The sequence below is a fragment of the Convolutriloba macropyga genome, unplaced genomic scaffold (genome assembly GCF_964194025.1).
Source record: "Convolutriloba macropyga unplaced genomic scaffold, txConMacr16.3 SCAFFOLD_3424, whole genome shotgun sequence".
Taxonomy (NCBI): Eukaryota; Metazoa; Xenacoelomorpha; order Acoela; family Convolutidae; genus Convolutriloba; species Convolutriloba macropyga.
The window spans coordinates 2,331-20,000 of record NW_027452758.1 but is presented as its reverse complement, the minus strand read 5'-3'; the positions used below and the strand labels follow the sequence as shown (position 1 = coordinate 20,000).

The 17,670-nt window shown below is 37.5% G+C and overlaps 1 protein-coding gene across 1 annotated transcript in view; it reads right to left on the bottom strand.

Moving 5' to 3' along the window:
* LOC142357778 (sodium- and chloride-dependent GABA transporter 2-like) overlaps positions 1-16,426 on the bottom strand; it is a 17,351-nt gene extending 925 nt beyond the window's left edge. Inside the window, exons 1-2 of the mRNA XM_075409312.1 lie at positions 16,268-16,426; positions 6,294-6,762 (exon numbers count right to left, since the gene is read on the bottom strand). Of these exons, the coding sequence (XP_075265427.1) occupies positions 6,294-6,762; positions 16,268-16,426 (628 nt within the window). The remainder of the gene's footprint in view (positions 1-6,293; positions 6,763-16,267) is intronic.
* Between the last annotated feature and the right edge of the window lie 1,244 nt (positions 16,427-17,670).

Here is a 17,670-nt window from a genome sequence, read left to right as displayed (position 1 = left end):
GTCACGCCATATCCCAATACATGTCCAAGATTCTTTATGGGACATTGTTAGGTGGTCTATTCAGGCTCAACTACTGTGAAAATGGACCAGTACTGGATTCGAACCAGCATCTCATACTTGCAAGCCTAGTGTGCTACCCAATTACACCAACTGGTCCTAAGCTCTCGAACTTGGGCATCTCTTATAACCCGTTCTCACGTTCTTTCTTATTCCTCAAGGCTTCATTTCTCTAGCCAAGTATACGTTGAACAAGTAGAGCAGCTTCTTGTCAAGCTATGTCAAGCTTATCTTATGCACAATTTACATTAGGTTGTTCTCTTTCAACCTTCTAACAGACATCCCTGTAATTCACGAAATGTACAGAATTCTACCAAATGTACAGAATCCGAGTTGAAAAAGCAAACATTACCAAAATAGATACTACAACTCGAAGAGGATTAATGGTGACTTCTTTATTTAATCGGTGGTTTCTCTTTTCATAAGATGTAAAGCCAAATAAATAGCTGGAAAACAAGTGTTTAGACCAATCTGCGGAACAGAGGCAGTCAGAAGTCTTCGACAAACTTCTGGTCGTTGTTAAACGAGAGCTAGAGCGAGAAAATGTGTGCAAAAAGTTTGTTGCTAAGTGAGCAACATTTTGTGATCACAAACAGCTTTTTAAAAGCAGTTTCTTAGCTTTAACTTTAACTTTTTTATACCAAAAAAGTTTTCCACATTAAATTACATTATATTAGTAACAGTACGCTTGGGACAATTTTGACCCTTTTAAGCATTCATTCGAAGTTTTGATCAAAATTTGCGCGACGCAGAGTCATTTAGTCATTTTAGGCGTTCATAAGCGCGTCTTTGCGGAAATTCCTACAGTCTATAGAGCGTTTTCTATTGGCATATATTATGTTCTATAAATTTGTTGAAGTTTGATTTGATTGGAACTGGTTTCAAGTCGTTTTTTAATGAAGTTGCTTTGGTTACTTTTTGGAAATTTCTTGCTATTTTGTCTGTTTATCAGTGTATTTCAGAAAAAAACTTGTTCCGCAATTGTTCGTGTAGATCAGTTACGTGGCTTTCATTATTTAAAAGAGACACTTTTCAAAATGACAAAAGTTTTATACTAATTTCTGCTTATGTTGTTTGCATTTTTTTAATATTGCGGTTCAGTATTTCTTGGTTTGAGTTCATTTTCTGTGCAAAGAATAGACAATAAAGCAAAAATTGACTATAGAATAGACAATAAAACAAATTTTTTTGAGCGAAAATTTAATTAAATACCGAAATGTTGCAATCTGGTAAAAATGAATGTAATTCAATATCTTTTGAATTAATTATCAGTTTTTTCCCTGTTACTGCATTTTCTCAGTATGTTTTGATTTTGTTGGTTTTTGTCATAGTGCCTCATTCAACGGTTTAACAGAAATATTATCATAATGTCCGGTGAAAACAAATGAATCCAGCAGAGAACTTTTTTAAAAATAGTTCCTAGAGATCAATGAGAGGTTCTTTCAATTAATTACTATTCTGTGAACTCAATTAGACAAAGAAAAAAATAGGTTTATAAAGTGATGATTTAACTGTGACTCTGTCAAGCTTTAATTGGAGTCACATACAGTGTGTTCTTGATACGTTTTCCTAAATTAAAACAAATTTTTTCATGATTTGAATTTTGAATTCTTTTCTAACATTTAGTTGTTTTCAAACATTGGGCATTACATCTTAGGCACTCTATGTGTTTCTAAAATTCAGTGGATAGTAAGCTCTAGAAATAATTTAGGCGGAAGATCCTAATAAAAAAAATTGATCCCAGAACTTTTTCTTCTCCCTACCCAAACTAGTGCCACTACTACCCAACTCCCATATACTCCAACATTTCAAAAACGTTTTTTTGTCGCGACCCACTTTAGTGGGGGAGGAACCATATACTCAAATGGGTTTTTTTTTGTTCAGACAATTTTGGCCGATCGATATAATCATCGTACAGAGTTGTGGGTGGTATCATTAAAAAGCCCGTCCAGCGTAGAATGTGGAATTAAAAAGGTTTTTTCAATTTTCACTTGTTATAGGGAGTCATCGAGTTTTATGTTTTGTGAATATTAGACGTATTTTAGCCGTTTCTATTCACTTTTTGTGTATTTTTGACCTAATTTTCGTCAATTTTGCTAAAATTTGATCAAATTTTTAACTGTAGTGTTATTAATTTTATCTCTAAAGTTAGATGAGGGTTGCTGAATGTTCAGGTCCGAGTTTGTTGGCTAGAATTTATGCTAAAATTTTTAGAAATCTACATTTTTAGGACCAAAATTGGCATCAAATTTGCTTTTTCAGCCGACTAGATTAAGGTTTGCCGGTAGTAAATACGTTAAAACTGCGGTCATATTCTTTTTAAGCTGACAATTGTGCTAGTTATACACTCACTGATTTTGAGAGTCTTCTGGATTTATAATTTTGCCAGTTTTTTGCAAATTTAAACTCATTAAATATACAAAATGCATTTTTCTTGATAAACTGAAAGATTTTGTTAAAAAATTGATCTATTTTGCAACCATTCGACCAAATAAGTATTTTTTAGACGGGCAGCAACATCTTCTCCATAAATCCTTACGTTAAAAAAAATTTTCAGATTTTAATGGGGCGCGACATTTTTTTCAAAATTTTTCCTCTATATGTATATGATTTTTTTCTTACATTTTTTACTTACAAGAATTTCAAATCAGGGCTCTCTTAATTACAGATACTATTAAAAAACAAAGCTCAACAAGATTATATTACGGTTTCAGAGGTAAGAGCGTGGTGTCTATGGCTTTAACCAATTGTCTTAATAAAAAAAATTTATGTATTTCTTGAAATTTGCTCTCATTTGTTAGCTTTTGGCCCAATCTATAAGCTCAACAACTTATTTTCCCCCGTAAAAGTCCAGTCGTTCTTCAAGAGATATAAATGAACCTTGATATTTCTTTCAGCTGTTATCTAATGTCTGTTATGACTTTGAAAATTTTTCTTTTAGGAAAAAATCGGTTAATTTTTGATTTTTGCCATTATTCTATCTTGTTTTTCTCAACTTCGGGCGCAGTCTCAGTGGAAACAAGCAGAAAACAATTTCTTGTTGGTTATATTTTAATTTCCGACACAATTTTATGTTTAACTAATAGTCTCACTGTTTTGATACTATGCCTTTTCAATTTTTTGTGCAAAAATGCATATTTTTTGAGTTCAGTTTGTTTTTTTGTCGTATTATCGCATTATTGACAAGTGCAACTGAAGAAAGCATATGAGGAAAAACAAACAACGATGAGAAGAATGTATCTGAATATTTAATTGTTTTTGTTAGTTTATGCTTTTTGGGCTGAGACACAGTTATCTCGAAATTTTATGGACTTTTTTTTGTTTCGGCCTATTTTTGTCTTTCTTTTTGCTATTATACGCCATATACCTAAAACTGATAGGTCTCAATTGCTTGCCCAGGACATAACAAAAATTTGAACCTAGTTAATGAATCCAGTTCATGGCTGTTTGTTCTAATAATTTTCAAATTGAAATAAAAAAAGAAGTTTTTTTTACTGTATCGTTTTTGCTTTCATTCTCGTAACCATGTGATTCAATCTCACTAAATATAAGTCTGAATTATTTTTGTTAATTTGAGCATTTTCTTAACATTTTGCGCTGGGTTAGACATTGTGACTGTCTAATTCGACCATTATTTTCACGACAAATTTTCAAAATTCCTATACTGTTCAATTGCAGGGTATCTTTTTGTTGTCATGTCTACGTAATCCCTTTAGAAGAAAGACTCTTTTATGTAAAAATGAGAGAATCTGACAATATATAGCTCTCGCAGGTAACATCTTATAATTTTACTGCCTTGAACATTGTGATTTCGTAAAATTGTTTTAAGTTTTGGCTTCATCATAAATTTGTTGTTATTTTGAGGGTTCGTGACTTAGTCTCGTTTTTAACAGGTCCAGTTGCCTTCCTGAGGTATTGCAACTTGATTAATCGCTGTTTTTTGAAATCTTTTTGACGTCTGTGATGACTTTTGAAAACATTTGTTTTCAAAAACATAATTGAGTTTTTGAGCTTCCGCGTTTTTTAATTAATTTTTCGGTCAATTTGTAGCTCAGTCTCTGTAAACACAGGTCACATCCCGTTTCCAGTGAACTATGATTGAATCTCTATAACAATTTTAGCTTCGAATATTTGTTTCTCGGCTTTGTTACTGCTAATACTACGAGATTTCATGAAATATTTGAGATTTTTTTGTATTTGTAATTTTCATAGGATTTTTGTTTTCTTTTTATTTTATATCTATAATGATAGGTTCCATTAGCTTTGAAGTTTTGAGCAATTAAACATTGGATAGCGACATGTCTCAATTGCTTCATTTGGTGATATAAATGACTATTTTAAGGATTTCAGTAAAATTAATTCCTTTCAAAAATGGAAACGCATTTTTGGACTTGGCATTTCTGTGCTCTTTTTTGTCGACTTCTTAACCACTCGCATTGAGGACAGTTTCCATATTTTTTCTAATGATGTATAAGTTGTATAAAAAGTTTTGTTTAGATTATATTTGATGCAAGTTTGATTTTGTTTTGATTTTATTTATTATAGAAATCGAGTTTTGGTCGTAAATAATGTTTGTTTTTTGATATTTATTATTTTCCTTTCTAGTAATCATATTATCAACAACGTTCATCGGCCCTCTATCGTGGCATTATCGTGTTCCATTGGCTGTTTATGGAAAGATATGTATTTTTTTGAAAGTTCTCTATCTCTTCATCATTTGGTAGCCAATTAAGTCAAGAATGTGGATGAGCGGGGTCGGAACCTGATGTGCGTACGCACATTACCGAGCCTCTTTGTTGAATCTATTATTGAATTCAAAACTATCACAAATTTTAGGAAATATAAATTTGGTTAGTTTTCCTAGAAAACTTTGCTAGCCAGTTTTTGTCTTGCGGATTGGCCATAGCACATGAAAACTATTGAATTGAAATAATTTTAAATGGGCAATGACCTGGTTACATCTTTGAATAGCGAAAAGAACGAGTTTAGATAATGCGCTTTGAAATTTTCAAATTCATAAGATACTTTGTTTCTCATCCGACTTCCTTGTGATTTGCAACAAAGAAAAAAAACAGCCTCGAAGTACTGATTCCCTGACGTTAAGCAAGAGCCGTTTTGTTTTTGTAACTTTAAACCTGTTTGTTTCTCCTTTTGTTTTTTTTTCTAATTGCTTTAAAATTGTCTGATACTTTCAAACAACGACTGAAGACAATAAAAATTGTTCAATATAAAATATTGAATAAAAATAAAAAACAAGATCAAGAGGCCAGCTCGTTTTTCCAATGGGTATTGTGAATAAACCATTCGCCATCCGTTTTAGTTCATAACTATCAATTAATTAACAAGCAGATTTTTCTGAGACTTTAAATTAAGTTTCAAATTGCGAAATAAATTTTCAACAACATGGGAAGAATTAGGAGCCGCTGCTAGTGACGAATTGACACCTTCTGGTGATCGCATTTCTTACCAAAATGGTTTTTAATTACCACTTAGTTGCATTAATCCTTTATCACTTGTAGATCGTGGTTACGTGACAATGCCAGTGTACCCAATGCCAGTGTACCCAATGCCATTTTACCTAACCTACCATTTTGCCCAATGGCAACTCACCCAATCCTCTTTGATCTTTTCGTTCAATTATCCCATGCTCTGTTGTGATAGTTTCACATCAAGTCCCATGGGCCTTTTGATTATATGGTCAAAATAGTGGTTCTGTAGTTTTAGCAATAGGCTAAATTAAAGTTGGCCTTGGGAAAAATGGCATTGGGTGAACTGGAATTGTTTAAATTGTCCTGTCACTGTACTTCATATTTCCCTAAGTTAATGCATAAGACATACACTCTCATTTTCCTAGTGTGTTAATAATTGCCTTGACTGACGGCGGCAAAAAGTAAAATATGTGAAATCCAAATTGATATGCTATCTCTTTCGTATTGAGATCAAAGAACGGATTCCATTGAATAATCCAATTATTAAATTAAAGAATTAGCCTATTCATACCTGGCAACTACCTGTAATTAATCCAGAGGATTTTTAAATAATTAAATAACTACTTCAATCAACAGCCTATGCATAGAAAGTAACCATTATGTCCTGCGAAAATTCTAAATGCCAACTTAATTATTGATTTATGTGCGAAAAATAGCCTGAGTTAAATAGGTGATTTGATGGTGAATTTTAGGTAAACTTATCGGTATTTTAATAGATATCTGAGATAAGCTCTCTGACAAACTTACCAATGAAGAAGTATATCACGCTGACAATTGTGATGAAAACGGCTCTGGAATGTTTGAAGTTGAAAAACTGTGGAAATGCGTCCATAAATTGAGAAGTAAATCCTTCCACCCCCACGAACTGGCTGTCCAAACCCAAGAAAATGACCATGAGAAAGAACATCACGGAGAGAACTTTGGTCATTGTGGGCATGAGTGAAATCGCTTTAGGGTACGCTATGAATGTCAAACCCGGACCCCCAGTTGTGACGTCTTCGATCGGGACGTTCATTTCATGCGCCATGTAGCCAAGAACGGAGAAGATACAAACTCCACCGAATATACTGGTGCAGCTGTTTATGATGGCGTAAACAACACAGTCGCGTAAACAGTTATGATGGAAGGTATTGTAACTTCCCAGAGTCTGCATTGCGCCCAGACCGAGAGACATAGAAAAGAGGACTTGGGTTCCAGCGTCGAGCCAAACTGTGCCCTGAAAGCAATGTTATCTAATATTTGGAAGTTCAGCATTTGGAATATATAACATTACCAAAGGTCAGGGCCACCGACAAAGACCCCTCTGGTAATAACAACATAACAACTTTACAATGGGGTCCGATGCGGTGTGCCCATAGAACATGATCGAGACAGAGACACGTTTTAGGCCTGCTGAGAATTGTCTGCCTAATCTGATTAGGGCCGCTTTTCCTTGTACTAAAATTTGGACAAAGCTAAGAAAAACCTGGTTCATTTTTGAACAAGTTTTGTTGTTCTTCTGTCTATGAAAAATGACAGCGCTTGATTAGGCGGAACATTTTGGATCACTACTTTTTTACAACCAATTGTCCATTTTTGATCAAACCACTTGATTTTTGGAGGGCATGTCTCATTCTAGACAATTATTGGACAAAAATAAAAAACCGGGCTGCAGTATTTTCAGAAAATCTGAGTTCCTCAGCTCTGCACTGATCTAACCAAGCAGGACTTTACGTTACAGACTGAATTGGGCCGGGGACAGATGCCAGACCAAACGGGCCGAGATTAGCTCTGTCTGCGACCAAATACAAGTGATCAGAGCGAATCTCTGTCTGTTTGGTCCGGCCTCTATGCCCGAACCAATCTGCTCTGAAGCCACTACCCCTGCCCGTGACCCAAATTCACCAATAACCAAAGCCAAATTTGATTGACAGAACAATTTTTGGGCCTGCTTGGTCTGCTACGTCTCTTTCAACGGCCCTGGTTTGTCTAACCAGAGCGGTTTTAAGGCGATGCAAGCCCTTAAATTGCTAAATTGGATCTATTTCGTCTCAACAAGTGGCGTTTACCTCGTTTGCAAAAAGAGAGTTGATACAGATCATTTTGTATGTGTGGCGGCTGAGCTTACTAACTCAATTATCAAATTGAATAGCGCTTCAAGGTCAATTCAAGCATTAAAGCTAGAATAGCCTGACAAGCAAAAATTAATGCTACATTCTATCGAAGTCATACGGATTTGTTCACTTTGTTCAACATTTATATTTAGCAACTATTATTAGTACGCAATCGTCATACAAGAAGTGAAACTCAAACTTGAACTACCTCAACCACCAGCAAAACAATACTACGACTTAACAGTATTGCATCAGATTCTTTGCGATTGGATTGCGAATCAACATGTTATGGATACAGAATATTCGACAAAATTTCTACATGGTTAACAAGCTTCCCATGACATCAAATTTACACTGAAAAAGTGACGTTATGGAAAATTGTTCATATTCTGTCGGCATTATTCATGTAAATCCACGTGACTAGCAGCATAAAAGGAGCTTGAAAAACTACCAAAAAACAGTTGAAACTCGTAAATTTGGTTATATATCGTGTCTTGTTCCTGTAGATCATATTATTGATTGTACAGTTTTAAATTTACTTGACTTGTTGATGAGAGAATTTTTTGATATTCTCAAAACTTTCTTTCTGAGGAACAAAGCTCCTAAGTAAGAGAAACTTTGAGCAAGCATAAAGTCAGTCTCTCTTATTTGCTTTAACGAAGCCTACTCTAGTTCGAAACTCGTCTTATTACACCAATAAAGAGAATTGCTAACATTAAAGTTAGGAAAATTATTATTCTTGTTCAGTTGTAGTTACAGTAACTCACCCCCTTTCTGTAATCTTTGTAGCAGAAAGCTGAAACTTTGTAAAAGTATAGCCAATTTACAAGGCTACAATTTGTTGGAAATAGAATTCCTAAATTTGGTTTATAACTTGAGTTATTGATATTTTCAACAAAAATTTTTTGTTTCAATTTGAATTATTTTGTTATTCTGAGAGACAAGTTTGTTATACAGCAAAGCTGAGCAGTTAGTTACTGAGGCTAATTAAGCAACAGGTAATGCAACGGTTAATCTACAGTATAGCGGATAATACAGTTCACAAAAGTTAACTGCAAATACACAATATCCGGACAGATTTGAAACCACTGAAACGAACTGGGCTGTGTAAAGATTTCCTTGACTTTGATAGGAGAGCAGCCGTTGAATTTGGTCCGCAGACCCGACCCGGAGTACAGAAGGCACCCCACAAAAAATTCAGACGAATCAACAGCGCAACGCCAGTGAGGCAGATCGAAAGGTGCGAGTGCAATTCACAAAACACGTTGAAGAGTTGACCTCGCTTAAAAGGAAAAAATAGCAACCAGGCAATCCAAGCGTAACCCGCAGAGAGGATTTTTGATCAACAGCTCACAGTCACGATAAGAAACTTCAATTGTTAGTGGAAGAAGTTAACACTAAAAAAGGCTTGGTTAAAAAATAATTGAGGATTCAGATCGACCCAACAAACTAAAGGTCCTCTATCAACAGACTGTCCACCTCCTAGAGGAATAAATACCCAAGCAACTGCAGCGTCAAAACAAGCTTGTGCCCTACCAAGAAAATTTCGTTGAAGAACATCTGAAAGAAGCAAGGAAGTGCAAAGCAAGTTTGGACTATCATTGGCTTGCATATATAAGCAAAGGCACGCAACCAGAAATGAATGCAGAGCAAAGCAACGCAACCAAGCAGCGAACGACAGCGAGAGCAACAACAACTACCCAATGGACAACCCAGTTGCTCAAACAGTGCAAAAGGGAGCAACAGCAAGTGGCCAAGAGACGGAGAATGTTTCGGAAACATCATCAGCAAAGCAAAGGCGAGAGGAAAGGATGAAAAAATTCGACATCGAATTCGAAACCAAGATGCGACTGGAACAAGCACGGTTTGAGCGGAGGAAGTTAGAACTGGGAATGCAAATGAAGGAACTGGAAACGAAGCATCAACTACTGGAGGAAGAGCGCGAGCTAGAGCGCAAAGTGAAGAGAACAGCATTAGAGAACGATGATGCTCGTTCCCAATCAACCAGTGCTCGAGACAAATCACCCTTCAACTGGACTCCCAAGAAGAGAGATGTTTCTGACTGGGCCAACAGAATCGACAACCTTCTAACACCAGATCGATTAACAGCTCGCTTCGAAGTAACCCCTGAAGTGAACAGGCAAAGTCACTTCTCACGATATCGCAGTTCACGAGACCGATCGTCAAGTGTTGAAGACCGGGAGGTTCCCCCCAGAGCTGGTCTGCTACGATACAACAGTGGGGTATGCGGGTAGCAGTAGCCTGCCAAAGCTCAAGTTGAACAACTTCGATGGGAACCCCCTCGAATGGCCGGAGTGGGCTATATGTCCATTGCTACAGTGGATCAACGACCAATACCAGACTCAGAGAAGATGAGCCATCTGAAGACTCTACTGACAGGCAAGGCAAGGTCAACAATCTCTGGAATGGGCAATTCTGGACAGTTCAATGGTGCTGCATGGAGCATTCTGGAGAGGAAATTTGGAAGCCCTCATGTGATCATTGATGCACAACTGGAGGGTCTTCTTAAAGCAAGTCAGGTGAAACCTCACGACTCAACGGGTCTGATCAGTTTCTCAGTTATTGTTTCGAACTTTGTGAATGTGCTCAAAAAATACAAGCAGATTGGTGATCTGAAATCATGCTCGACACTGTATATGGCAGTAGATATACTACCTCAAATTCTCAAAGAGAAGTGGTGGTTCTATGTTGATGATAAAGATGAAGATTGGCCTGATCTAATTTTGTTTGAAAAATGGTTTTCTTGAGTAGCATTTGTGCACGAAGGGTTTTCAGCTTTCAAGGGAGAGCGAAGAGAAGAAGACCGAAGAAGCACAAATAGAGACAATCGGTTCTCGAGAACATCGAACTTCAGTGCAAGTTCGAACGTGAAAGAAACGAAGCAAACGCAAAGTGATCACTGTCCGCTTCCTGATGGCACTCATAAAATATGGAACTGACCACTATTCAAGAACATGAGTGTGAATGATCGGTACGCAGCAGTGAGAAAGCAATGCTTATATTACGGATGTCTGGGCAAAGGACATACAATCAAAGATTGTAAAGTCAATGCGTGCGGCATCAATGGATGCATCGAGAAGCACGACCGATTGCTACACTCAGAAAACCAAATGGACGAGGGCAATCACGACGTCAACGTAAGCGCAGCAACAATCAACCAGAGTAACGAAGTTGCAAGCTTTCTTCTGATAGTTCCTGTCTCAATACAGAGCGGTGGCAACAGGCTGAACACATGTGCTTTCCTCGATAGTGGATCAACGGTTTCATTCATTGATCAAAGTGTGCAAGAGAAGTTACGAGCCCAAGGCACCGATGTGACGCTCAACATTGCTGGCATACACAGAACAAAGGATCTGAAGACAGAAAAGAATCCTCTCAAAATAAAGGGTCTACATTCAAAGGTGCATTCAATCGAAGCGTTTGCACACCCGTTAATCTCCTTGGGGAACACAAACTACAACTACAACAAGCTGAAGCAAAGCTTCAATCACTTGAGTGTTCTACCCAACAAAAGCTTCAAATTGATGGAAGTTGGCATCATCATTGGTCAAGATGTTTATGAGCTACAACGCCCATTGGACTACAAGATAGGAACACGAAGTGAACCTTTTGCCGTTCTAACAGAGCTAGAATGGGTGATCAGTGGACCGATGACTGGCAAAAGAAGACAAAATGTTTGTCATTTTGCCTTCACTGAAGATGTGAAAGTGGCTGAGAACATCCAAACCTGGTGGGACATAGAAACCTAAGATTCCAAATTCAACGTCGTCAGTCAGTCAAAGAAGGAACTGCCGGCACAAAAGATGCTAGAGAGTACGACGAAGTTCACAGGCGAGCGGTACGAAGTGGGAATGCTGTGGAGTGAACCAGAGCCAAACCTACCGAACAACTACAGCGCAGCCTTGGGTCAGCTTTGCTCACTGGAGCGAAGATTCCAAAGGGACCCAAACCTGAAGAGTTTGTATCACTAGTCAATAGAAACAGATGTAGAAGAAGGATTCCTAAAAAATATTGGACGAGACAGAAGTGAAAGGCACCTTCGGGAAAGAATGGTATTTGCCACACCATCCAGTGCTAAACCCGAACAAGCCTGGCAAAGTAAGACGTGTTTGCAATGCTGCCTCAAAATACAAAGAAGTATGCCTTAATGATAAGCTACTAGCAGGACACGATCTACTACATGGCTTGATTGGAACAATATTCAGATTCCGTGAAGGACCAATAGCCCTAACAGCTGACATCGAATCGGTGTTTCTACAAGTGCAAGTTCCCGTACAGGACAGAAGTTGCTTGAGGTTCTTATGGCGTCCTAGAACAAACAAACCTTTTCAGATATACGAAAATCAGCGTCACGTATTTGGAGCTAAGAGTTCTCCAACTTGCGCAAACTATGCTCTCAAGCGAGTGGGACTGGACAACGAAGAAGAGTATCCAATAGCAACAAAGGCAATAAAAAACAACTTCTGCACGGACGATTTCGTCAAATCGGTAGAAACCCCTGAAGAAGCAATTGAAGTCTTCAATCAACTACAACCTCTTCTCTCACAACATGGATTTGAATTGAAGAAGTGGATAAGCAACAACGATGCAGTTACCGAAGCAATCCCAGAAGACTTGAAGTCAATCAGCAACACGAAGCAAGTCGAAGTGGAACCCAATACGGAGGGATCTTCAGTGCTAGGACTACAATGGACCGTTATTGATGACAGTCTCCAAGTATGCAGAGGTACAAAAAAGGAAGTTGAAGCACCTATAACTCAGAGGAAGATTCTGTCACTGGTATCTTCAGTTATCGACCAATCGGATTGTTTGCTCCGTTCAGTGTTCACATGAGACGGCTTCTGAAAAGCATCCGGACTAAGAATGGACAAAATTGGGACAACAAAGTGGAGCCTTGTGAAGAAGAAGAATTCCTGAGATGGAAAGAACAACTTCCAATAGTGGCTGAAACAAGCATCGATAGAAGGTACTTCAACAGAGAGAGGAATAAAACCGAACTTCATGTGTTTGCTGACGCATCTGAAGACACGATATGTGCAGTGGCCTATCTACGTTCACAACCAAAAGAATACTAAGCTGACTTAGCATTTATCATTGGAAAATGTAGAGTGGCACCGATGAGGCATCTTTCAATACCCCGACTGGAATTACAAGCGGCGGTCATGGCAGTGAGGTTGAAGGAACAGATAGTCAAGGAACATGAAATGAAGATCAGTAGTTGCAATTTTTGGTCAGACTCAACTACAGTATTGCAGTGGATACACAGTTCCCGTTGTAAACAACAAGTGTTTATGGCCAATCGAGTGGCTGAAATACTAGATACAACCGATGTTTCACAGTGGAAACATGTGAGCGGTATCAACAACCCAGCTGACATTGGCAACAGAGCAATCAACATTGAAGAACTCAAGAGAATTGAATGGCTCACTGGGCCGGCCTCGCTGAAACAACCAGAAAGCGAGTGGCCAGAGCAAGTGAACCTAAACTTTGCATCAGATGAAGAGAATATACCCTCATCAGTCTTCTTGATACAGTTTGAAGAGAAGAAAGCTGTTATTCAGTGGGAACGATTCAGTAACTTCAACAGGCTAGTAAATACATTGGCATACATACAGCGAGCATTGAACAAACACAAATCAGCAACATTCGTAGTCAGTATTGAAGAAAGAGAAAAAGCAAAAGCAACAATCTTCAAACTACTACAGCAAGAACAGTTTGGTGAAGAGATGAAATCTCTCAAAGTTGAAAAGGAAATTCCAAGAGGCAGCAAAATCCTACAATTCTCACCCTTTATAGATGAAGAAAGACTTATTCGAGCCAAAGGCAGAATAGGCAAAAGTCAATTGGACTTCAATGAAAAGCATCCATTTTTGCTACATTGGAAACATCTTGCGGTTGAATTTTTCTTGCGAAATGAGCACAAGGACAATCAATACGAAGGCACTGAGCATGTGAGAATCATTGTTCAGCAGAAGATGTGGATACTAGGCATACGAAACGCCCTAAGATCAATCAAGAACAAGTGCGTTACCTGCAGAAATGGCAGAGCACAAACAATAGCACCAGTCATGGCCGATCCACCCGAAGAGCGGTTAGATGTTTCAACATCCTTGACAAATGTTGGAGTTGACTACTTTGGTCCTTTCATTGTGAAGATTGGGCGCAGAAACGAAAAGCGTTGGTGTTTTCTGCTTACTTGTCTAACTATGAGAGCGGTGCATATAGAAGTGGTACCCAAGTTGGACACAGATAGTTGTCTCAATGCAATAATGAGATTTATTGCTCGAAGAGGCAAACCAAATACGATCATCAATGACAACGGGACAAACTTTGTGGGAGCTGAAAGAGAGTTTGCGGAGTTTTTTGCAGCATGGAACAAAGAAGGGATCGAAGAAAATCTAATTCAACGAGGAATCAGATGGAAGTTCAACCCACCCGCAGCAGCCCACTTTGGAGGAGTATGGGAACGGTTGGTGAGAAGTTGTAAGAAAGCGATGTATGCAGTATTGGGGAACAGATCAGTCACCGAGGACGTTCTTTCAACAACGATGTGTATTGTTGAGCAGATATTGAACGCAAGACCTTTGACTCCAGTCAGTTCAGACGTTAATGACTTAGAAGCATTGACCCCCAATCACTTTCTACTTGGCAACAAGAACGTTTGCTTACCCCATCTACCATGCGCAGAAGAATTTGTTGATCATCGAAAGCTCTTTCGACAAACTCAAGCATATGCAAATCTCATATGGGACAGATTTCGTAAAGAATATCTGCCAACTCTGAATAATCGACAAAAATGGCAATCTGCAGCAAATGAAAACCTTAAAGAAGGCGATCTCGTTTGGTTGATCGAAGACAGCGATAAGCGTGTATATTGCAATCTAGGTCGGGTTACGGAGACCATCGATGGATCTGACGGTGTGATTCGATCAGCGATAGTTCGAACGAAAGACGGAGTGTACAAGAGACCAGTAGTGAAGCTCGCCTCAGTACTACCGGGGAAAGATGTTTTCGCAATGGAAAACAGGGCCGGCGATGTGGCGGCTGAGCTTAATAACTCTATTACCAAAATGAATAGCGCTTCAAGGTCATTTCAAGCATTAAAGCTAGAATAGCCTGACAAGCGAAAATTAATGCTACATTCTATCGAAGTCATACGGATTTGTTCACTTTGTTCAACATTTATATTTAGCAACTATTATTAGTACGCAATCGTCATACAAGAAGTGAAACTCAAACTTGAACTACCTCAACCACCAGCAAAACAATACTACGACTTAACAGTATTGCATCAGATTCTTTGCGATTGGATTGCGAATCAACCTGTTATTGATACAGAATATTCGACAAAACTTGTTTAACAAACTTCCCATGACATCAAATTTACACTGAAAAAGTGACGTCATGGAAAAGTATTCACATTTTGTCGACATTATTATCTACAACCAATCAACAGTTGAATTTGACATGTAAATCCACGTGATTAGCAGCATAAAAGGAGCTTGAAAAACTACCAAAAATCAGTTGAAACTCGTAAATTTGGTTATATTAAACTTACATAAAGTGCGTATTGAAGCACACTTTCTTGAGCGGTAAATTACTTGTTATCGTGTCCTGTTTCTGTAGATCATATTATTGATTGTACAGTTTTAACTTTACTTTGACTTGTTGAAAAGAGAATTAACTTTGATATTCTCAAAACTTTCTTTCTGAGGAACAAAGTTCCTAAGTAAGAGAAACTTTGAGCAAGCATAAAGTCAGTCTCTCTTACTTTCTTTAACAAAGCCTACTCTAGTTCGAAACTCGTCTTATTGAAACCAATAAAGAGAATTGCTAACATTAAAGTTAGGAAAATTATTATTCTTGTTCAGTTGTAGTTACAGTAACTCACCCCCTTTCTGTAATCTTTGTAGCAGAAAGCTGAAACTTTGTAAAAGTATAGCCAATTTACAAGGCTACAATTTGTTGGAAATAGAATTCCTAAATTTGGTTTATAACTTGAGTTATTGATAAATTTCAACAAAAATTTTATTGTTTCAATTTGCATTATTTTGTTATTCTGAGAGACAAGTTTGTTATACAGCAAAGCTGAGCAGTTAGTTACTGAGGCTAATTGATATCTAACACAATATCCGGACAGATTTGAAACCGCTGAAACGAACTGGGCGGTGTAAAGCTTTCCTTGACTTTGATAGGAGAGCAGCCGTTACAGTATGTCCTCCTATGTAAGAGTAAACGAACCATAAGAACTGTAGTGAAATTAGAGTTTTAAACAGAGTAACAGTTCCATGGAAGGAAATGTGGACCTTTTTCTCATATCTTCGATTTGAGTTTTTTGAACCCCTTGTGATGAATAAACCCAAAAGTTGGTGATAATGGGAATGGAGGGTGAAGTCGTAAATCAGTGCAAGAGCCCAGAATCTTGCATACGAGCCCGGAATCTTGCAAAATTCTGTCAAAAAAATCCTGCAAGGTTTGCAAAAAAACACATCATAGAAGAAAGTTTCTAACAGGTATGTAAGTGATTGAAGTGGGGTAAGACTAGATGAAGGATACTGGCTCTAAATCAATGCATAAAGGGAATCCGTTATAATAACGTTAGCTCACCTGAAATAGCTTAGAGATGTCTGGATAGAGGTAGTACTTCACGCCATTGGCTGCTCCTTCCAGGGTGACTCCTCTAATGAAGAGGACAATTAGCATGAAGTAGGGAAAGAGACCAGTGAACCACACTATCTTCCCTGTCCACTGCACACCTGCAAACATTATATTTCCACAACATCATTTAAAACATTTACGATTACCAAATTTCGTTTGCTATGAACTCGGCCTAACGTAAGCAGTAGGTCGCTGATTGGCGGCGGGTGCACTAATTAGCCTGATTAAAGGCTATTTCAACGCACTAAGAGCGCAAATTAAAGTCGAGAAAAGACGAATTGGTATGTACCGTAATTCGCACCGTCAGATCCGCGAAATTTATTTTTTATAAGGTAAAAACTGACGCCTGTTCCGCTTTTCTTTTGGCAAGTAGTGTGACGCTATGCCATAAGTTTAAAATCATAAAATGATCAAGGCATCATCTAAATAAAATTCAAAACCAAAAAAAGTTTCGACGAAAAACATCATCCAAAACAACAAATGATCGCATACAAGTTACGCTGATTTTTCGAAAAGGGGCAAAATTTGTGATATTTTATGCCAGTTTTGTGTGAGCTGTTCAAATCTGTTTATTAATCGACTTTCATATGTAAACGGGGTCACCAATAGTACAAATTTTTTGGTGTCATATTGTCTAAATGTAAATATTGTCAATGCAAATGTAAATCATAATCATGATGTGTCATAATTGAATTGTTTGATTACCTAGTAGTTATAAATGAACATATATCTTTTTACTGGAGATCATACAGTAGTCAAACAAATAATTTGAACACAGGAAAATTGTATAATCTTTATTGTATTAGTAGAAGTAGAAACAAATCTTGGAAATTTCTGAAGAGCATATATGACAAATAAACATTTGGTCACATTTGGTTTAATATGGTCACAGGGCATTAATTTTTATTATATTCTATCCAGGACTATAATTTTGACGAATTGAAGCTTCATTGAAAAAAAGTTATATTAAGTTTATTATGTGCATTTTGATTATATGTGCATTTATAAGTCTAAAAAGGCGTCAGAGAATATCACAACTTTAATTGTGTAAAGATCGACCCAGTCTTTCATTTACCGCGAGAAAAATTGCAATTCGGTGTCTTTTGGTTGACCAGATGGTGGTGTCTGGGAGTCTCATAAGTAATCCCTGTCAATTAGAATTAAAAGCGGAATTGGAACAAAGATCATCAATGATTTTTTCGTTTTCGTAAAAGGATCGTCGTAAGAAATCAATTGAAATCATGACAGTATGAAACCATATATGATTCTTGAATGATGAAACCAAAGCACCTTCAACCAGACTAAGAATTAAAACATGCACATATTTGTCATTAAATTTCTATAAACGTCCA